Source organism: Trichosurus vulpecula, chromosome 8 (genome assembly GCF_011100635.1).
Source record: "Trichosurus vulpecula isolate mTriVul1 chromosome 8, mTriVul1.pri, whole genome shotgun sequence".
In the NCBI taxonomy this organism is placed as follows: domain Eukaryota; kingdom Metazoa; phylum Chordata; class Mammalia; order Diprotodontia; family Phalangeridae; genus Trichosurus; species Trichosurus vulpecula.
Genome location: NC_050580.1, coordinates 81,412,401 through 81,435,637, shown reverse-complemented (window position 1 = coordinate 81,435,637; position 23,237 = coordinate 81,412,401). Strand labels below are relative to the sequence as shown.

General features: G+C 38.1%; 1 protein-coding gene across 2 annotated transcripts in view; it reads left to right on the top strand.

The window, feature by feature from the left end:
* The window catches only part of TBC1D12 (TBC1 domain family member 12), a 131,333-nt gene that overhangs the window by 95,105 nt on the left and 12,991 nt on the right, over window positions 1-23,237 (top strand). For both annotated transcript variants that reach the window (XM_036735254.1, XM_036735255.1), the window contains exons 8-11: window positions 6,178-6,272; window positions 8,711-8,782; window positions 15,110-15,238; window positions 15,522-15,631. In XM_036735254.1, coding sequence (XP_036591149.1) covers window positions 6,178-6,272; window positions 8,711-8,782; window positions 15,110-15,238; window positions 15,522-15,631 — 406 coding nt within the window. The remainder of the gene's footprint in view (window positions 1-6,177; window positions 6,273-8,710; window positions 8,783-15,109; window positions 15,239-15,521; window positions 15,632-23,237) is intronic.

Genomic DNA, 23,237 nt, shown 5'->3' with positions numbered 1-23,237 from the left:
GTAGTCAACTTGGATTCTACACTCTCATAGAGTTCCACTCCTTTACTCCCACCCCTTCTAATTTGTTGTCATATTCTGTTGATTTTATCTTTGTAACATCTCTTTTAGATGTCTCCTTCTCTTCTCTGATATTGCTTCCATCCTGATGTAGGCCCTCCTTTATGCCTATACTATTCTCATAGCCTTTTGATTGGTCTCTCTGCCTCAGGTTTCTACTCCAGTCCATCCTCTACTCAGCTGTCAAATTGATCTTTCTAAAATGCAGACCTGACCATGTTCACATACCTCTCCTCTTCCCCATTTAATGAACCCCAGTGGCTCTTTATTCCCCCCAGGTTCAGATATAAAAGTCCTTTGTTTGTTGTTCGAAACCCTTCATACCCTGGTTCCGTTCCCCTTTTCCGGTCTTCTTACTCCTAACACATAGTCTGCAATCCAGTGACACTAGCCTTACACAAAATGCTCCATCTCTCTACTTGAGGCATTTTCACTGGCTGTCCCCCATGCCAAGAATTCTCTCCTTCCTTGTTTCCTGCCCTGGCTTCCTTCGAGTCTCTGCTAAAACCTTACCTTTTACTAGAAGCCTCTCCTGGTCTCCCTTAATGCTAGTACTTTCCTTTTAAGGTTACCTCTAATTTGTCCTGTCTAACTCTTGTTTGTGCATAGTTGTTTGCTTGTTGTTTCCTCCATTAGACTAAATTTCTTGAGAACAAGTACTGTCTTTACTTTTCTTGTACGTGTACTGCTTTACAGAGTTTTTGGCCCAAAGTAAGCGCCTAATAAATGCTTATTGCCTGACTGATTTGGCATTTAAAGCCCTTTAAAGCTGGATCCTTCCTTGCTAGTCTTCTTACTTCACTCCCTCTGTTGTCCAGCCACATTGGCTTCCTTGCTGTTCTTCATACAACATTTTGTCTCCTGATTCCATGCCTGGCTGTACCCCAGGTTTGGAATGCAGTCCCTCTTCACCCCCACCACCTGGCTTTTCTGGCTTCCTTCGAGACTCATATCCTACCTTCTACAAGAGACCTTTCCCATTCCACTTTACAACTAGTGCCTTTCCTCTAAGGATACTTTCCTTTTGCCTGTATATATTTATGAATAGATACTTATATACATGTTGTCTGCTTCATTAGAATGTGAGCTCCTTAAGGACAGGGAGACATGTTTTTATCTTTTTTTTACATCTGTAGCTTCCATTTGATTTACCTTCAGACATATATCCCTTCTGAATTTTCTCTATTTCCTATAACTGTTTTTCATAGGACATGGATATTAATCATTTCACTAGTCTGGTAGACCTCTGTTTAGACACCATTTTGTCAGTATGTGCTAAAATATTATAACGAGAAGAGGAATCCAGTATTCTATATGTGATCCAATCAAGGTGGAGTTATCTCTATGTTATCATATCATTTTGTCCCTTATCCTTCTTCAAATAAATGCAACCTATAATTATGTTAGCATAAGAGAATAAATTACTGAGATCCTGCCTAATTTAAGCATTGAGTTGATGCATTTAGGGTAGATAGTTTAGTTTTTCAGTATCAGTAACTGTAAAGAATATTCTGATTTTTTTTGAACCTATCCTTGCTCCACCTGACCCTCTCATCTTGGAGAGGTTTTTATATGTTGGTTGATCAAAAAGAAGCTTTTTTTTAAACAAAAATTACATAGAAACTATTGTGATAATTGCAGGTAAAGTTAACTTTAGATTATTTGTATGAGATATAACTGTAGCAAATTTTAAATACCTTGAGTTGGCTTTCCCCCGATGCCTCCTCTACTAAGCTACTTTTCCCTATTGTGTTGTTGTTTAGTTACCATAGGCAAAAGTGTTTTGTTTTAGTTTTGGTCTTGGTCATCCAGGCCTGTGATCTTAGCAATTTGGGGAGCTACTCGTTTGGAAACTCATTCTGCTGTTATAATAAAATTTGTTATTCACATCATTGTGAGAAACAATGTAAAGAGAGAAGAAAAGAGGGCTGCTCAAGACAAGACCCATGGGGTGGATGCCCAAAGAAGAAAATGGATGATGATTCAGCAAAGCAGACTGAGAAGGAACAGTAAAGTAGGAGAACCAAGAGAGCGCAGTGTCATGGAAGTTGAAGGGGGTGATCGATTGCAGAGAAGTCAGTTAAATTAAGGACTGAGAAAAAGCCATTGGATTTAGCAGTTTACATCATTGGTATTCTTGGAGAGAGCAGTTCATTAAAGTGGTGGAGTTGGAAATCAGATTGCAAGGGATTGAGAAATGAGTGGGAAGTGAGGAAAGGCAGTTGTGTTCCATTTTTTCTAGGCATTTTAGAAAGAGATAAGAGATATAAGATAATGGCTTGATGAGGGATAGTGGGATCAAGTGAAGGATTAAGGATGTGGAGACAGGTTTATTTGGAAGAAATGTAAAAAAGGAGTCAGTAATAGGAGAGTGAAAATGAATGATCGAGGAGAAAACTGCCAGAAGGGAAGGGATGGCCTTCAGAGGGCAAAGGACCACCTCTTCTGAGACTGGAACAAAAGCAGAGAGAATGGCTAATTATAAAGGGCATTTTGAAGTATAGAGTAGGAAAGAAGGGAGAGCTTGCAGCAGATAGATTCTGTTTCCTCATGGTCCTGCTAACAGAGAGAGGGATGAGATGATGGAAGAGTGTCAAGGAGAGAAAAGAACTTTTAGAAGGGATCAAATTAGGGAGATATTAAAAGATTTCTTTTTGGTGCTGAAGTTGAAATTAGATAACAAAATCATAGTGGCCTCATTTGACAGTTGTATGATTTTTTCTAGGAGTACTCCTCAGCACGTGAGTAGGAAGAGAGAAGTTGGATCAATCAATGAAGCATTTATTAAATGACTAATAAATACCAGATTCTGGGTTTACAAAGACAAAAGTGAAATAGTTTCTTCCTTCAAGGAGCTTACATTCTGTTGAGAAGATTGTGTGTGTGTGTGTGTGTGTGTGTGTGTGTATGTGTATGTGTATATGTGTATATGTACATGCACAGTATGTGATAGAAAAACCTAAGATTGGAGTTTGCAGAATAGCATATAGTTGAACTAATTAAGATTCAAGCATGGAAAATAAGAACGTAAGAGTTTTAGAAGTGGAGAACAGGAAAGGAGATAACGGGACTAGATGTCACAGTGAAGACAGAACAATAGGTTTAGGATAAATGGGGAATAGAAGGGATAGATGGAGGAAGTTATATTGGGAGAGTAGAATTTTGTATTTTAGGATCAAGGAGGCAAAAAACTATTATAGGTATGTATGGAAGAAATGGAAATTATGGAAGTAGAAAAGGGAGTTTAGGATGTTCAAGGAAATATCCTTGTATAGTAAATAACAAAAGTCCATGTACGGTAAAGTCCCCAAGGGTGAGGGCAGAATTTAGTGGAGAGAATGTGGACCAGGTACAAAATTCCTCTAAGATAAAGGGAGTATGACCTGGAGACCAATAGATGAATGGGACAAGGACTTAGAATAGGTGGTTGGTTGTTGCTGTACCATTCCTTTCAGATCCCCAAGACCTGATAAACTGGTAGAGTTTTGAACTACTGAGTATATGAGGAACCTTTTATACTTCCATGAATAGCTTAGTCATGACTGATTGTTGATAGTTTATCTTACCACCTCGTGTGTTACACATAATTTTCTTTGCTTCCCTTCTCCATCTCTTTATCATCTAGGTCTTAATCCATCTTTTGCAGACTCATTCAAGATCACTGTTTAATTGTTCCCCACATAAAGCTAGTTATTATAAACACCTTTTAACTGTCAAGGTTTCTTCCTCTGCTTTTACTCTACCAGCTAGAAAACAGTATTCCTTCTCAGCCCTGAGGGCAGCCCTAAAAGGGAGCATGGTATGGGATAGAGCAAGTCAGTGCATTGTTCTTTTATAGCATCTTCTCTTTTTTATAAGAGACATAATTTGAGATTGTATCTGCTGCATACAATATGACCCTAGGAACAACTTTTTCTAGGCTATAAATTTGGATAAAGAAGAGATTCTAGAGGTAGAAGGCAATTAAACTTTTTTTGTGACTAAGATGTAAAAGAAAATTTGATTTTTGAACCATTTCATGTCTAATTAGCTTCAGTTATGTTAATGTGACCAGCTTATCTTCTCTACGCCTTGTGGCATACCTTGTGTATTCTAGGCACTTAGCAAATGCTGATTAAACTAATACTTGTTTTCCTCTTCATCATAATGTTCTCATCTCTGAAAGATGTGTGTGTGTGTGTGTGTGTGTGTGTATCTTTGTTAGAAGGAGTTATAGAATTTTCAACCTAGGTCTGAACAATAACTCTCCATTACAACGTCTTCAGTAAATGATGATTTTTAAAACTTGGCTTGAAGTACCTTCTACTTTTGGACAGTTCTGTTAGACATTTTTGCCTTTTTTTTTTTTTTAAGTTGAAAGGACTCTTGCTCTACATAGCTTCCACAGATTGTTTCTAGTTCTCCCCTCCGAGGCCATAATTACAGGTCTCTGAAGTAAAAATAATAATGTTAATAATAGCTAGTATTTGTGTTGTACTTCAACATTTGCAAAGCACTTTGCAAATGTTACATCATTTCATCATCATAGCAATCCTGCTGTTATTTTCCCCACTTTACAGATGAGAGACAACTGAGGCATTCAGAGGTCAAGTGACTTGCCCAGGGTCACAGAGCTAGTAACTGTCCAAAGAATAGATTTGAACTCAGGTCTTCTTGAGTCTGAATCTTTTGCTTGCTATCTAGCTGCCTCTAAAACTTTTGCGGCATTCCATTGGCGCGTTCTGATATTTCTTGCAATGTTCTGAGTAGCTCTCAATCTGAGAGGGGCATACATGACAGACATTTATCTTTACAGTGAAACAGCCCTAAATTTAAAATAGTAAAAATGATGAGAGCAATAAAGAAAAGCCAGCACTGATGAGATTTATTTGAGATTTTGTTCTTTGGATATGGAACTCCAGGGAGAGAACTTGTTCTACCAGTGCCTGTCAGCATCTCCTCTTCAATTTATAGTCTTAAAGAGTTGTCTGCAGCTTTGAGAGCTTTCTTAGACTCTTCCAAGCTAATATGTATCAAGGGTGGACTTGAATCCAGGGGATCTTCCTCACTTTGAGGCTGGCTCCCTATCCACCGTCTGCTGCTCCCTCTCTTAGCTAGAGACAGGACAATTTCATTATTTGTAGTAAATAACAATCTTATTTAATTTTATGTTGTACTAAAAGTTCAAAGGAGATGGAAATCCAACACTATGACTGTGAACAGAGCACTAAAGACAGGTGGTGACACACAGCTGTATTCCCTGCTGCAGGGAAGGCTGGCCAACCTCTTGAGCTTCTGAGCTGCAGTGAGCTGAGTCAGTCAATTACCTGAGCTAAGTTTGGCATTAATATATTGAATCCCCAGGAGAGGGACCACCTAAGGAAGGGGTGTATGTGGAAAAACAAAGTGGAGCAGGCCAAAGCTCCATTGATGATCAGAATGGGATGGAGCCTAGGGGTGGCCGCTGTACTTCCGTCTTGGGCAAAATAGGGACACTTAGTTTTTAAAAAGGTAAAGAAAAAAAGAACATCAGATTTGGGGTCAAAAGACCTACATTGCAATTCCTGCTTTGCTACTTAACTTCCTGTATGACCTTGGACAAAGTCACTTAATCTCTCTGGTTCTCAGCTTCTTCATTTGTAATATGAGAGAATTAGGCTGGATGATCTAAGGTCCCATGACAACAGTCAGGACTCTCAAGAACTTCCTTGTTTCTCATTTAGGCATCTTTTTAGTATTAAATACAAATAATAGACTTCAGGTCTGTGTGACTAATTTATTTGGCATGAACAAATGATCTTCAGTTTAAAAAGGTAATTGGTCAAAAGCCCCATTCTCTTTCATATTGAGAAAAAGTTATGACTCTATTTTGGGGAGTGTTGCCTTTTGAGAAAGTGTTTTTTTATTTCCTGGAAGGGAATAATTAGGCATCATATCATGTAATTCTCTGAATGGATTAGAGACCAGAAACACTTTAGAAGTGAGGTGGTAATTTCTCCAGGTTCTTGATGATTCAGCTTTAGTTCTTTAGTTCTTTTAGTTCTTTTTATTAAATTAAACACATCTCATGTATTCATTCCTTGTACATAAGATGAGACAGTATGGAAGCCAAGTAATTATTTTATTTTATTTACTTGGCAGATGTAGGTGTATCTGTTGCTGACCGGGAAGCTAGTCTGGAATTAATTAAGCTGGACATATCTCGAACATTCCCTTCCCTCTACATCTTTCAGAAGGTGAGGCCTTTCACCCAGTTCATAAATAATACTCCTCCCTTGTAATAACCAAGAGAGCAAACTATCTAATCGCAGTCTGTAAAAAGGTTAAATTAAAACTAAACAGGAAAAGTTTAATGAGGCAGCTTATTTCATAGAGCTGCTCAAAGTACATACCTACTAATGCTGCTAATCAGCAAATATTCATTAAGCACTGTTAGGCACTAAGAATAAAAGTATAGAGTTCTTGAATAGATTTTAAATGATTTCTTATTTTTATTAAGCATTTTATTTTGTTGATATTTTTCAGTTCTTACTGGACCTTTTCTCTGTTATTAATAGGAAAAATGTCAAGAAACTTACCTCAGAAAATGTTAAAGTATTCTTGAGCACCTGTCATGCTCAAGGCTTCAAAAGTTGATATTGAAATAACTATCTGCATAATGTAGTTGCTTTTGATTTTAAAAAGCAGGATTGTTAGGTTTAAGTTTTATTGTTGTTGACTGTACTTTCTTATGTAAAAAAGTTCATGCTACCAAGATTTCTAATGTTCTTTAGCATTATTTAATACATTTTTGGAGTTCATTTATTGTTTTCTGCTAAATTCATTGTATCTAAGTTAAACTAATTTGGGCATAGCATATTTTGATTTATTAAGTCATGAAAAAAATTAAAACATTTTTGCTTAAATTATCTAGGTTGTGTAAATTATGAATGCATTTGGTTCAGTTATCTTTTTATTTTATTTTTTTAAATTAGACCCCTTATTTTTAGTTTACAACACCCAGTTGTACATGTTCCTGAGTTTCAATTCTCCTCCCCTCCCCTCTCCCCCCTCAAGACGGCATGCAGTCTGATATAGATTCTGCATAAACCTTTACACCAAACTTATCCACGCAGTAGTCAAATTGCAAAGAAGAACCATGACCAATGGAAAGAATCACGAGAGAGAAGAAATGAAACCAATAAAAAAAAAAAGAGGAAAAAAATTAAAAGAGACCAAATAGTTTGCCCCAGTCTGCACCCAGATTCCGCAGTTCTATTTCTGGATGTAGCCAGCCTCCTCCATCACGAGTCCCCTGGAGCTGTCCTTGAGCCCTGCATTGCTGAGGATAGCCAAGTCTATCAAAGTTAGTCATCACAGAATCAGTATGTTTGTGGTCGTATCCAATGTTCTCCTTGTTCTGCTCCTGTCAGTCAGCATCAGATCACGCACGTCTTTCCAGGTTATTATGAAGTCCATATCTTTCCTACTTCCCATAGCACAATAGCATTCCATTACATTCACATACCACAACTTGTTCAGCCATTCCCCAGTTGATGGGCATCACCTTGATTTCTAACTCCTCGCCACCACAAAAAAGAGCAGCCATAAACACCTTTGTACATACAGGTCCCTCTCCCACCTGCGCGATCCCCTTGGGATACAGCCCCAGGAGTGGCACTGGCTGAGTCAAAGGGCATGCACATCTCTATAGCCCCTCGGACATAATTCCAAACCGCTCTCCAAAATGGCTGGATCCATTCACAACTCCACCAACAATGCATCAGTGTTCCAATTTTCCCTCATCCTCTCCAGCACCCATCATTTTCCTGTTTTTTCATGTTAGTGGTGGTACCTAAGAGTTGTTTTGATTTGCATTTCTCTAATCAATGGTGATTTAGAGCATTTTTTCATATGCCAATAGATATCTTTAATTACCTCCTCTGAAAACAGCCTGTTCACATCCCCTGACCATTTCTCAATTGGGGAAGTACTTCCATTCCTGTAAATTTGGCTCAGTTCCCTGTATATTCTAGATATGAGGCCTCTTTCAGAAACACTGGCTGTAAAGATTTTCTCCCAATTTTCTGCTTCCCTCCCAATCCTTGCTGCATTGGCCTTGTTTATACAAAAACTTTTCAGTTTAGCATAATCAAAATTATCCATTTTGCATTTTATAATGCTCTTTATCTCTTGTTGGGTCATGAATTCTTCCTTTTCCCATAAATCTGACAGGTAAACTATTCCTTGCTCTCCCAAATTGTTTATAGTATCAGCCTTTATTCCTAAGTCATGTACCCATTTTGACTTTATTTTGGTATATGGTGTAATATATGGGTCTATGCCCATTTTCTGCCATACTGTTTTCCAGTTTTCCCAGCAGTTTTTGTGAAATAGTGAATTCTCAACCCAGAAGCTGGATTCTTTGGGTTTATCAAAGAGTAGATTGCTATAGTTGGTGACTTCTGCATCTTATGTACCTTACCTTTTTATTTTAATATAGAATAGTTTTGTTAATAACTGTGAAAGTACATAATTCACTTTGAATAATATTGATAATTGAATAAATGGAAAAGCTGTTTTTGAAGAAACTGTATTAAAATGGGACATCTTAGAATTTGAAGATTAAAAATATACAATCTTAATACCAATATGCAGTTTCAAAAAATAACTTTGTTTTTCCCTTCCCATTAAGGGTGGTCCTTATCATGATGTCTTACATAGTATCTTAGGAGCATATACGTGTTACAGGCCTGATGTTGGTTATGTAAGTATTTTACTTAATCCTATTTTAGAATATTAGTTCTGTTGCACAATGAAACATTAACCAACCTATGGGTGATTTGCATATATGCATATTAGATTTTGCTAATATGCCTTAAGCATAATACTTGGTGTAAGATTCTCTACATGTGTTGGAGATGCTTCTTAGCATACCAGGATGAAAGGTATAGAATCTGTAAAAACCACTGCAATTTTGCCAGATCAATAACATAAAGTGGCCCATTGGGAACTTTCCAGAAAGTCTGTTATGGAGTTGTGGAGTGGGTATGTATGGAGGTGAGGTGGAAAGGAGAAAGTTGTGTTTAGAAGGAACAAATCATAGTCATTTTTTATCTCCCTTGAAGACTTAGTGTATGTTGCAGATTTTCTTGTAACACATTATTAAATCAGTGAATATGGAATAAAGATAGGATCTGGACCTGTGAATTCTTTAGTATAGGGGATTCCTCTCCCAATACAGGTAGGAAGGAACCTTACCTCCTTCTTATTGTCTTAGAGAGTTAACTAGAGCACTGAGGTTAAATGACTTGTCCATTGTCACACTGGTAGGTTATGTCTGGCTTTTTATCCATTACACCAGGAATTTTCAAACTTTTTGATCGTAGGACTCTTTTATACTCTTAAACATTATTGAGGCCCCAAAGAGCTTTTGTTTATGTGGGTTATAGCTATTGATATTTACTATATTAAAAAATAAAATGCTGTTATTATTATGAAAATAGAATTTATTTTGTAGATGGCCTGAAAGGGTCTTAGGGATTCCAAGGGGATCACACTTTGAGAAATACTGCACTATACTATGCTGCCTGTCTTAATTCTGGCTTCATCTACTTTCTTTAAAAGGGTAGTTATAAAATATTGTCTCTCTCATGGCCTGGATCACTGGGCAGTGTTCTGAGCCTCAAACAAGTCAATGTTATGTACTAATGCCAGAGGTGGTGAACTTGCAACCTTTACATTTGTGGGTCCTGTACATGTGTGGATCTTTCAGCCCACACAATTTTCAACACATTGCTTTACATATTTATCATTGTAGTCCTATATTTGACATCGTATCCCTTCTAAGTTGATTGTTAGTAACTTGAAAAAGTTCATAAATTTCAAGAGGGGGTTCAGAGATTGTCCGACCTACTCAATTTACAGATGAAAAATGTGACTCAGGCATGAAATTGTAAAAAAAAGAAAATGACAAAAAAAGATCTTAAGTCAGTGCTTGTGGCAAGTTAGTGACAGAGTCAGGGCTGTTACTCTCCCCAACTTGATAAACTCCAATGAATGTTACCTCTAGGATCAAATGTAAACTGCTCTGTTTGTCATTTAAAGCACTTGATAGCCTACTTTTCCAGCCTTATACACTACTTCTATTCATATTCTCTAGTCCAGTCTGACCGACCTCACTCAAGACATTTTGTATAAGTTGGTCTTCTATCCCTGGAAATGTGTTTCCTTTTTTTCCTTCTTTCTTAGAATCCTTTGTTTTCTTCTAAGCTTAGCTCAGTCACTGCTTTCTACATGGCCCCTTTCTTAACCTCAACCCCCTTCCAGCTTCTAGTGCCTCCTACTCCCCCACAAAATTACCTTCCCTCTACCTTTCTGTAATGGTGTCTCATGTATAAAATGTAGGCTCTTTGAGGGCAGGACTGGTTTATTTTTATCATTTTATTCTAAGTGCTTAGCACATGCTGTAAACATTTAATAAATGGTTATTTGTTGGTTGGGTGGCCGTCAGGCATTGTGTAGACCTGTTACCCCTCCTGTGGATGCACTCTGGCCTATCCATGCTGTTCCCACAATATAGCACCAAGAACTGACACAGTACTACAGATGTGACCTGTCCAGAACAGAGAGTGGTAGGATTCTCACTTCTTTAACATTGGACCTTTGTTGCTGTATCTTCATGGATCTGTGATCTCATTGCCATGGATAGTCCTCTAATAATTCACCTCAGAATCCGTGTATATCCCCTCATACAGGGCAGTCTTTATTTACATGTTGGGGCCTTCCTATTGTTTTTTTTGATTCTGCATAAATACCTGTGAAACATCAGTGAATCAGAGTGCTTTTGTTAAATACTTACTGTGAGTCTTCGGTTAGATACTGGGAATTCTGAGACAGGAATGAAAGGAGTTTAAATTCTATGGTGGAAGAAAATATATTTATATGTAAGGGTGGGCAGTCAGGGCTATGGACTGGACCCAGGGAACTTCCCCATGAGGAAACTCCTTATATCAGTGTACCTTAGCCCCTTTTCTGTAACTTAGAGCCTTGGAAAGATGCTCAAAGCACTGAGAAATTGAGTGATATATGCCCAGAAGTGCACAGCTAGCAGCCCAGGTATGTTAGAGGTGGAGCTCGGGCTCTTTCAAGGCTAGCTCTCCACCCACCATTGCACATCGGCTCTCCTCTATAGCCACATAAATATGTGTAAAACTTTTACTAAATAATGCAAGCTAATTTTAGGGGGAAGCTCCATGTAGGACGTGGCACTTGAGGTGGGATCCTGAGTGGTGGAAGTGAGGAGGAAGTATGTTCCATTTATGAGGGAAACAGCCTGTGCAAAAGCGTGGAGATGGGAGGTAGAGTGCTGTTTGGGAAGAACAGCAAGATTGTGAATTTGGCTGCATTGAAGAGAGTGCGAAGAGGAGGGAGACTATAGGTTATGTGACCAAGAAGATGGACTAGATGTTTTCTGTAATCTTTTACCTTCTCTTATGCCTCTCCAAATTTGGAATTATGTGTAAGAAATAAAGCCATTTCAGCTGTCTCTACAGTCTAGAACACGAAGAACCCAAATGAGGTAAAATAACAGAGAACGCCAATAATTCCCAATCCCTAATGTACTCACGTATCACCCCTCCCCCTCTCCCAGATATGCAGTAGTCAATTCTTTACATCCCCATATCACACTTCCACCTCTCCCCCTTGTCCATCCCCTCCCCACATACATACTCCCAGTGCTGAATAAGAGTACCAAGGCAGGATGTGTGTGGGGTTGTGTGACACCCCATTAAGCCTGAGGGAAAGAGTCCTGCATCTAGCTGGGGCTGGTTCAGTCGCCCTTCCAGTCACTTGGTGCTGATGAAAACTGATGAACTATGGGAGGAGTCAGACTACTTTGAGGTTCAGCCTCTCTCAGGAAACTGCCATCAAGAGAGAAGGAGTTAGAAAGTAAGCAACAGAAAAAAGGAAAGAAGACCAAAATTGGCAGAGATCTCAGGAGCAAGAAAACTTAAGAGACCTTGAGCAAAAGCTTGTAAACCAAAAGAGGAGGTCATAACAGAAGGGGAAATGACCTCCGATCAGGGGAAAGATTTCAGGCATCTGTAAACAAATATTATTAAAAAAATGAATCAATACCTGAGAAGGCTGAGGACCCTGATATTCCCAAGAGATCATAGAACCTCAGAATAGTGTTTTTGAATTATTTAAATAATAATAATAATAATAATCATAGTTGATGTTTCTATAGTGCTCATTACGTGAAAGCCACTGTACTAAGTGTGTACTTTGCAATTATTATTTCATTTGATCCTCATACCAAGCTTTAGAGGTAGCTGCTATTATTATCCCTATTTTACAGATAAGGAAACTGAGACAATCAGAAGTTAAGTGATTCACTTGTCCAGGGTCCCATAGCTAGTAAGTTTCTCAGACTAGATTTGAACTCAGGACTTGCTGATTCCAGTCCTGGTGGTCTATCCACTGTGCCACCTAGCTGCCTCTAAGTGAGAAGAACAGAGAAAGCAGAATTTATGGCCTGCACAGCAGAAAAGTTTGTCAAAAGAGAAATACTTAAATGCATGGTGTCAAGTCTCACCAAAGAAACAGGAGAAAATGAATGAGAATGCAAATAGGAGTAAAAGATAATCTGGAAGAAAAGAAGCAAAAGACAATAACAGTAAAAGAAAGCATGATCTCCATAAAAGCAAAACATTTTGATCTCAAAGAGAGGATGCCTGGATATAACTTATGGAATATAGAACTCACAGAAAAACATGACAGGTCAGAGAATCTGAACACCATACTACAAGAGAACTGCCCAGAACTTCTGAACAAAGAAAACAAAGTGTCATTTGAAAGAATCCGCAGATTGCCTCCAGAAAAGAGCCCTGGACTGCAAGCTCTAAGACACAGAGTAGTTAAATTGAACAATTCCGATGATAAGAAATTATGTAACTGATAAGGAGAAAGACCTTCAAATAGTTTAAAAAAAAAAAAGGAAAACCAAATAAGTGGACTATTTTGCTGTCTCCAGAAACTGCAGGAAGAGATGGAATAATGTGTTCCAAAGAGCAAAAGAGTTCAAGATGCCACTGAAGGTGTACAACCTTGCAAATCTGAGCCTAATCATTAATGAAAAAATATGGATGTTCAATAAAGAGGCACTGAAAACATTCCTAGAAAGACACCAGATCTACAGAAAGTATTTGCTTCTCATATGCTCCAGACAACAGAAATATAAGGATAAATAGATACAGCAACCAAGGATAACAACAACAACAGAGAAATCATGTAGAGATTTCATTCTGAATACACAGGAGATAAGTAGAAGTGATAGTAGACAAACAGTGTATAAATAAGGCTAGAAAGATAGGTTGGAACCAAATTAGGAAGAACTTTAAATGCCCTTTAAAAATAATTTGTATTTGATTCTAGAGGTAATAGGGAAGCATTGGAGTTTTCTCAGCAGTAGTACTTTTGAACAATGACATGCATGGTTATATCTGTCCTTTAGGAATATATCAATTTGGCAGCTATGTAGAGGATGGTTTGGGAGGGAGAGAGATTTGAGGCAAGGAGTCCAATTAACAAGACTTTTACAATAATCCAGAAGGAATTAGGGAGGTGGCCATGTGGATGGAGGGAAGGAGATTGATGGAAGAGATACAGTTGACAAGATTTGGTGACTTGACTGGATTTGTAAACCTGTATGACTAGAAGGATAATGAGGCATTTTGTAGAAATTACAGGACAAACAATATGAAATATCTAATAGGTGGTTAGAGATGAGTGGCTAGAGACCAGGAGAGGTACTGAGGGCTAGATCTATAGATTTGAGAGTTATCTATGTGGAGGTAATAGTTAACCCCGCTGAGAGAATGTAGAGAGAAAAGAGACCCCAGGACAGAACTTTGAGGAACACACACAAATGATTAGCCAGCAAAAGAGATACAGAAGAAGTAGTCAAGATGAATAGTTGGGGAGGGAAGAGAAAGCATTGTCCTGAAAACTCAGGTAAGGATAAGTGGGAAAGGATGGTCCACAGTGTCAAATGTTTGTTTGTTTTTTCTTAAAGAATTCAAGAAGGTTAAGAATTGAGAAAGGCCATTAAGAGATTGGTTAACTTTGAAAAGAAGTTTTTGCTGAGTAGTGAGATAGAAAGTCAAATTACTGAAGTTTGAGAAGTAGAAGCAGTGGGCATAAAAAGCTTTTTCTCTAAGTTTGAGTGTGAAAGGGAGGAGTTTAGCTTGGGACTTTAGCTTGAAGGGATTAAACAACATTTTTTATTTTTATTTTGTTTTGTTTTTCATAATGGAAGAGACCTGAGGATATTTGTAAGGATCTGGGAAGGAGTCACTAGAAGGGGAGATACTGAAGATGGGAGGGAGGTGAGAAGATAATTGTGACAGGAATTATGGGTGCATGCCAAGAGTTGGCTTTAGGAAGAAAAATCAACTATCAGAAACTAGAGCAAAGGAGAAAGTAAATGATGATGGCATGGTGTTTTGCAATGTAGAGAATGGGAGAAAAGGGAGCTCTCAGAAGACATTTTATTTTTTAGTAAAATAGCAGATTAAAAATGGATTAGAACCTAGATGAGGTTCTCTTCTCTTCATCTTCTCTCAGCTGAGAGGGTGGTGGAAGAGGTGCTGTGGGAAGCTTTAGGAGACAAGACTTGGAACAGGCTCTGTGGGGAATGACAATGGTAGCAGGCACCTGCTTTTCTTCACGTACAAGAGAGGTGTTTGTTTTTGAAGTGAGGGGAGAATTGAGCTTTGTTCTGGATGGATAGGGGACATGATTCAGTAGGAGCATTGTAGCTGCTAATTTGAAAAGAAGAAAATTGCAAAGCTGTAGTGAACATATCTGATTGGATTACTGCCTCTACGCATTGTAAGATACTTTGCAACAGGTAAAATTTAACATTTTTTAAACAAGCCACTAGCATTAGAGATAAGATTAAAATGAACTCTTAGTCACTGCCTTTGCTGGAGGAAAATCTCTTGTTTAATCACAGAACTGCTTTGTAATTAGACTTACTCTGATTATTATCCTACAAAAAATTTATTAGCTCCTTTTCTTGTGGAAGGTCCAAGGGATGTCCTTCATTGCTGCAGTACTCATTCTCAACCTGGAAGAAGCAGATGCTTTCATTGCCTTTGCAAATCTCTTGAATAAGCCATGCCAGTTGGCCTTTTTCCGCGTAGATCATAGCATGGTAAGGACGTTTAACAGAGATACCACAATTTTCATTTTGACTTTGAATATATGTTCTAAAAGTTAAATTCTTTTTACAGTGAAAAGTAAGTATAGGAAAGCTAGAATAATTATTCTGCAATCTAAATGTTAAATTAGCAACATGTATGATTGCAAGGTAGGGATGAGTGGTAATGAAGTTGTATTTTCTTTTGATAAACCTCAATGATAAGGAATTTATTCCTATGATTATCAGAATTTCCTTTGTTTTTAAGTTATATCAGTGCTAATATTTTCATTTGCAGATGTTGAAATATTTTGCAACATTTGAAGTATTCTTTGAAGAAAATCTTTCCAAACTATTTCTTCACTTCAAGTCTTACAGTCTTACTCCTGACATATACTTGATAGACTGGTAAGTAATAGAGCATGGTTCATTATAACCAGAGTTAAAATATGTAATTTTAAATAGTATCCTGTGGAAATAGGATAGGTCTTACAGAATTGTATTTTGTGTTGACATATAGACTGTTCTCTCCTTTTGAAGGACTTAGATTTTTGGAGATCTCTTGATATAGAGGAATCAACAGGTACTGGTTTTGGATAAAGTAAAATAACTCTGTATTGATGCCCATGTTTTCCTTTAAAACTTTCCCTTTTTTCAGTGTTGTTTCAGTTTTTCTGATTGAATCAAAGAAATCTTACATTCTAACCAATCTTTAATCCACTCTTTTCTTTTTTTAACATCTGCTAATTGACTTTTTAACAAAAATATGCTTAGAACAGTAGTAGCATCTGCAGCAGTCAGCCAGGGAGCAGCATGGTATGGCAGTAAGGCAAGATTCATGACCTCAAAGATGACTGTAAACAACCACTCATGAATCCTAACTCTAGGCTTAGCACTCTGTCCTGCAGTTCTGCTGACTCCAAGTTCCTTGATCTCCCCAACTCTGTCTTTTTCTGCACTCTCGCTCTGCAGTCTCTCTCCTTGCAGGCTCTCCCTCAGTGTCTGCTGCCTCAGTGTCTTCTTGATGCCTGCTTCTGAATCCTGCAGCTCTCTGTTCTGCTGCTCCCAGTTCTGCTGCTTTCAGTTCTGGGCTCTCTTTTTATACAGTCCTAGCCAGCATCTGATTGGCTAGAACTCAGGTTTCTGATTGGCTGAATTCATGATTGACTAGAACTCAGTGTGCATACCATTGGCTCTGGTCTTAGCAACTCCCCTTAGGGCCTTGAGGGCTTCACGCCCACATAGGCTTAGCACCTAGTAAGTAGGAGCTTTAGGCCTACTCACAAAGACATAACCAAGTTTTCCCACCTACACCCACCTGAGGCCTATTGAATGGGTGGGCTAGAGTGTAACTAAGGAGCAGGAGGTTGTTGAATCCATGATGGGCTGTCAGGGTGGAAATGAAAATGTAAAATGTCCAATCCACAATGCTAGAGGGTTTTCTGGGTAGTGTATTGAAGTTATTATCCTGCAGGGAAGAGTCATGGTGTTGATTTCATGAGTTCCTTTAAAATAAAAGCATACTCTTTGCAGATGATATGATAGTATGCTTACAGAATCCTAGAAACAACTCAAAAATTAGTTGAAATAAATAACTTCAACAAAAGTTGTAGCATATAAATAAACTCATAAATCAACAGCTTTTCTGTATATTACCAGCAAGGTCCAGCAGCAAGAGATAAGAAGAGAAACTCCATTTAAAATAACTCCAGACAGTATAAAATACTTGGAAGTCTACCTGCCAAGACAAACCTAGGAACTATGTGAACACGATTACAAAACACTTTTCACACAAATAAAGTTAGATCTAAACACTTGGAGAAAGTTTAATTGCTCATGGGTAGACCAAGCCAACATAATAAAAATGTCAATTTTACCTAAATTAATGCCCTTATTTTGTGCCATACCAATCAAACTACCAAAAATATTTTATAGCACTAGAAAAAATACCAATTCATGTGGAAGAACAAAAAGTCAAGAATGTCAAGGGAAAAATGTGAAGGAAGGTAGTCTAGCAGCACCAGATCTCAAACCATATTACAAAGAGGTAATCATCAAAGCAGTCTGGTACTGACTAAGAAATAGAATGGTGGATCAGTGGAATAGATGAGATACACAATACATAGTAGTAAATGACCATAGTAATCTAGTGTTTGACAAACTCCAAGATCTAAGCTTTTTAGACAAGAGCTCTATTTAAGAAGGGGGCTCTCTCTAGTCATCCTGATCTATATCTTGCCACTGGATCCAGATGACTTCGGAGGAAAAAGTGAGGCTGGTGACTTTGCACAGCCCTCCCTCACTTAAATCCATTTCACTTGCAAGTCACAGTATCACCTTCCTGAAGTCAAAAGGACAAACAACATCTGTTTAACAAAAATTGCTGGAAAAACTGCAAAGCAGTTTGCCAGAAACTAGGTATAGACCAACATCTCTTACTCTATACCAAGATAAGGTCAAAATTGGCACATGGTTTAGACATAAAAGGTGATATAAGCAAATTAGGGAAGTAACTTTACCTGTCAGATCTATGGATAAGGGAAGAATTTATCACCAAACAAAAGATAGAGAGCTTTAGGGGATGTGAAATAGATAATTTTGATTATATTAAATTTAAAAGTTTTTGCACAAACTAAACTGGTGCAGCCAAGATTAAAAGGAGAGTGGGAAACTGGGGGAAAAATTTATAGCATGTTTCTCTGATAAAGGCCTCATTTCTCAGACATATAGAGAACTGAGTCAAATATATAACAATATGAATCATTTCCCAATTGATAAATGTGAAAGGATATATGAACAGGCAGTTTTCAGATAAAGAAATTGAAGCTATGTATAGTCATATGAAAAAAAATGCCCTAAATTATTATTGATTAGAGAAATGCAAATTAAAACAACTCTGAGGTACCACCTCACACCTATCAAAATTGACTAATATGGCAGAAAAGGAAAATGACAAATTTTGGAGGGCATGTGGAAAAATTGGGACACTATTGCATTGTTGGTGAAGTTGTGAACTGATCTAACTATTCTGGAGGGAAATTAGGAACTATGCCCAAAGGGCCATAAAGTTGTGTTCAGCACAATTTGACTCAGCAATACCACATTACTAGGTCTGTACCCCAAAGAGATCAAAGAAAAGGTCATATATGTACTAAAATATTTATAGCAGCTCTTTTTGTGGTGGCAAAGAATTGGAAATTAAGGGAATGCCTATCAGTTGGGGAATGGTTGAACAAATTGTGGTATAGAATTGGATTAGATCGGATAGAATACTATTGTGCTATAAGAAATGACAAGCAGGATGTTTTCTGAAACACCTGGGAAGACTTATGTGAACCAATACAAAGTGAGATGAGTAGAACCAAGAGAACATTGTACATAGTAACAGCAATATTGTATGATGAGCAACTGTGAGTGACTAAGCTATTCTCAGCAATGTAATGATTCAAGACAGTTCCAAAAGACTTATGATGAAAAAATGCTGTCCACCTCCGGAGAAGGAACTGATTGAGTCTGAATGAAGTTTGAAGCACACTTTTTTTTTACGTTATCATCCTTTTTTTTTTGTCTGGATTTTCTTTTGCAGAATGCCCAGTACAGAAATGTTTTGCATAACTGGACATTTATAGTCTATGTCAAATTGCTTGCCTTCTCTTTTTTTTTTTTGAGATTTTTTAATTCTAGTTTACAACACTCAGTTCCACATAACTTTGAGTTCCAGATTTTCTTCCCCCCCCAACTCCCCCAAGATGGCACGGAATCCAATATATCTTCTATATATAACTTCGCATTGAACTTATTTACACAGTAGTCAACTTGTAAAGGAGAATTATGACCAATGGAATGAATCATGAGAAGAAGAAACAGAACCAAAAAAACCCCCCAAAAACAGAAGAGAAAAAAAAAAGGGAAAAAAAAGGCAAACATAAAGTGTGCCTCAATTTGCATTCAGACTCCATAGTTCTTTCTCTGGATGTAGATAGCATTCTCCATCATGAGTCCTTTGGAGTTGTCTTTGCACCTTGTATTGTTGAGAAGAGCAAAATCTATCAGGGTTAGTCATCACAGAATCCATATTTCTGTGGTTGTGTATAATGTTCTCTTGGTTCTGCTCCGCTATCATGTAGGTTTTTCCAGGTTATTATGAAGTTTGTATCATCCCCATTTCTTATAGCACAATAGTGTTCCATTACCTTCATATACCACAACTTGTTCAGCCGTTCCCCAATTGATGGGCATCCCCTTGATTTCCAGTTCTTTGCTACTACAAAAAGAGCCTCTATAAATATTTTTGTACATATGGGTCCTTTTCCCACTTGTGTGATCTCTTTGGGATATGACCCTAGAAGTGGGTTGCTGGGTCAAAGGGTATGAACATTTTTATAGCTCTTTGGGCATAGTTCCAAATTGCTCTCCAGAATGTCTGGATCAGTTCACAACTCCACCAAAATTGCTTGCCTTCTCAAGGAGGGAGGGAGAGAATTTTGAACTCAAAATTTGAAAACATGAATGTTAAAAATTTTTTACATGTAATTGAGAAAAAGTAAAATTAAATGTAGAAAAAAGCTAAAGTATTGGTCTAACTATACAGATATATAAGCTATAATTTATATAGGTTTTTTTAAAGCTCAGTAATGTTAATTTTTAATATATTATCTCCATTTTCAATTACTTAAAATTCTTCCAGGCAAGGCCTGAACATTATTGGGTGATTTAAGAGTAAAGAACTGTAAGGTTAATGGAATATAAGATCTTCCCTGTCCATTAATAGGCCTATGTGACCACATGCATTCCCTTTTTTCCTTGGAACAGGGGCTGTGTGCCCAGGTCTAAAGGTACACAGGTATTTCAACTGTGGATGTCTTGCTGCTTTGAGCTCTGGCCTAGTTCACATAGATCCCATTGGGGGAGGAACTTGCCTAAGGGGAATCTTGCTTAGGGGAAGCTTGCTTGCAGGAAGGCTTTCACACCTTTTGGTACTAAGCTAATTAGGCACTGAGTCATTAGTGTTGTAATGCCTTCTGTCTCTGAGTCTATTAGCCAAAAGTGTATATATATATTCTGAGGTGAGATTTTGCTTTGGGTTTCACTCGTGGGAAGAATGTTCACCTGAGGTCTTTGTGTTTTGGCCAGATGAGACTCTGGGTAGCCATTGTGAAGAAGCCCCTGGCTTTGTGAACCCAGATGTTGGTGCTCCCTGATCTGGTGATTACGTATCTATTACTTTGTTAAGACAGTTGGAGCCCTGTCTATTGGATCTCTGTGCTAATTTCTCTATGTGATCAGGGTGCTGACCTTTCCTCTGAACCAGTGAATAACCTTCTTTACTTCTCTCCATGTTCAAGGTGCTGACCCTGAACTAGTGAATGACATTGTTTAATTAAAGTAGGATTGTTAACCCCTTTGAAATTTTCTTTCCTTTAGAAAAACAGATCAAAGAACCTGTGCTGGCAGGCCATCTTGGGTGTGCTAGGGTGCTTGCCAATAGAAGAGCTTGATATTTAATCCAGAAGGCCCAAACCAGGCTACAACCCAGTTACACGGGAGAAGAAACTTGGGCTAAATTTTTACTTGAGGACATTTATAGGGCATTATATATCTAAAGTCAAGCCAAATAAACATGTGTTTTTAAGCATCTGCTATATCCTAGGAATTGTAATAAGCATTGGGGATTCAAAGAAAGACCAAAGGAAAAATTCTATAAAACACCAGTTCCTGCTCTCAGAGCTCACGTTCTGATTGCGGAAACAGCATGCAAACTACTACGTACAAACAAGGTAGAATTAAAATAAATAAAACAAGATAGAGACAAAATAAAAAAAATAGGATAATCTTCATGGGAAGGCACCAGCATTAAGGGGGATTGGAAAAGGCTTCTTGTAGAAGGTGGGCTTTTAGCTGGGATCTTGAAGGAAGCCAAGGAACGTGAGAGATGAGACGAAGAGGGAGAGCATTTCAGGTATGGCGTATAGCCAGTAAAAATGCATGGAGTCCAGAGAAGGAATGTCATGTGCAAGGAATAGCAAGGAGGCCAGTGTCACACTGAGTACAGAGTACATAGAAGGGAAAAAAGGTATAAGAAGACTAGAAAGGTTGGAAAGGTCCAGAATATGGAGGAATTTAAAAAACAAATACAGGATTTTATATTTGAACTGGAGTTTTTATTGAGTAGGAGAATAATGTGGTCAGACCCATGCTTCAGTGAATCAATTTGATAAGCTGAGTGGAAGATGGACCAGAGCAGGGAGAGAGTTGAGGCAGGTTATTGGAATAGTCCAAGAGTGAGGTGATAAGGACTTGCATCAGGGAGGTAGCATTGTCAAGAGATAAGAAAGGCACATTGACCAGAATATAGAATTGGTAGACCTTGACAACAGGTTGAATATGGGGAGTGAGAGTAAAGAATTGAGGGATAACATCTGCATTGTGAGCCTAGGGGATTGCGAGGATGGTGGTGCTCTCTACAATAATATGCTTGTAAGGAGAGAGGCTTTTTGGCAAAAGATAATGAGTTCAGGTTTGGGCTTACTGAGTTTAGGATGTCTATGAGACATCTCTCTACTTCGAGATGTCCAGCAGGCAGTTGGAAATTCAAGACTGGAGTCATGAGAGAGGGTAGGGCTTGACAGAAAGATCTGAGAATCATTTGTACAGAGATGATAATTGAATCCATGGGAGCTGATGAGATCACCAAGTGAAATAGTCTTGGGAGAAGGGAAGAGGGCCCAGGACAGAGTCTTGGGGGGAGACCCACAGTAATGGGCATAACCTAATAAAAATCCTGCAAAAGAGACTGAGAAGTAGTAGTAGGACAGACAGGAAGATAGCCAGGAGAGAGCAGGGGTGATTAAGGAGAAGTGGGTCAAAGGCTGTAGAATGATCAAGAAAGATGAAGCTTGAGAAAAGGCCATTTTTAGATTTGTCAATTAAGAGATTATTAGTACCTTTGAGTCCTGAGCTCCAGAGGTAGAGGGTGGAGCAAGGAGTCATGGCATGGAGATGACTGTGTGATCCTGGGAGCAGCCAGAGATAGAATAAGCAGTGTTTTGAATAGTAAATTACTATCTGTAAAGCAGTTGACAGTGTGTTGCTTATGAAAAATCTAAAATGTGTTCATTTCAAAATTTTTTTTGGGATTTGTGCCTGGCATCCAACACTCAGCATGTCTAAAACTGAACTCATCTTGCCTTTCTTTTAATCTTAACAATTTCTTTCTAATGGCACCAGCTTGGGAGGTGTTGTGGTACAGAGAAGAGAGAACTAGATTTGGAGTCAGAAGGCCTGGATTGGAATACCAGCTCTTCCATTTACTATCTGTATGTCCTCAGAAAGTCGTTTAAGGTCCCTTATTCCTAGTTGTCTCATTTGGAAATGAAAGAGTTGGACAAAATGGCATCTGAGGTTCCTTTTAGTTCTAGCTCTATAATCTTATGAACTTTCCATTCACACAGGCTCTCAATCTCCATCTCCTTTTCTTTCAACTTCTGATCAGTTGCTAAGTCCACTTGATTTTACTTCTGTGACATCTTTCAAGTCTGTCCTGTTCTCTCTGTATATTGCTGCCCACCATAGTTCAGGATTACTTGAGAATCAACTGTGTAGAGTTGAGCCATAAACTTTTCAGACAAAACACTAAAATCATTGCCTAATTAGATGAAAGAATTAAAATGAAAATATATAGGCTACCATTGAAGCAACCTAAAATAGGAAATAAATAAGAATAGATATTGACACAGATTCACTATTTACTAAGGAAATTTATACTTCACACAAAAACTGTGATATCATTAATTTCTCATACTCTTGTACCTTAAATGACTCCTGTCCACGTCTTGTAAATTTTTCAAAAGGGTTCACCCAATATCGTAAGGGCTTTCCTCTAGTTTTCTAGTATAGATACCAAAAAATCTCACATGTCCGTTAGATATCCCAGTCCCTTGGACTTCTCCGTCATAGCCTCTCTCTGGTCATTTCCTTTTCTAGCTCATTTTACAAATGTGGAAAATGAGGCAAA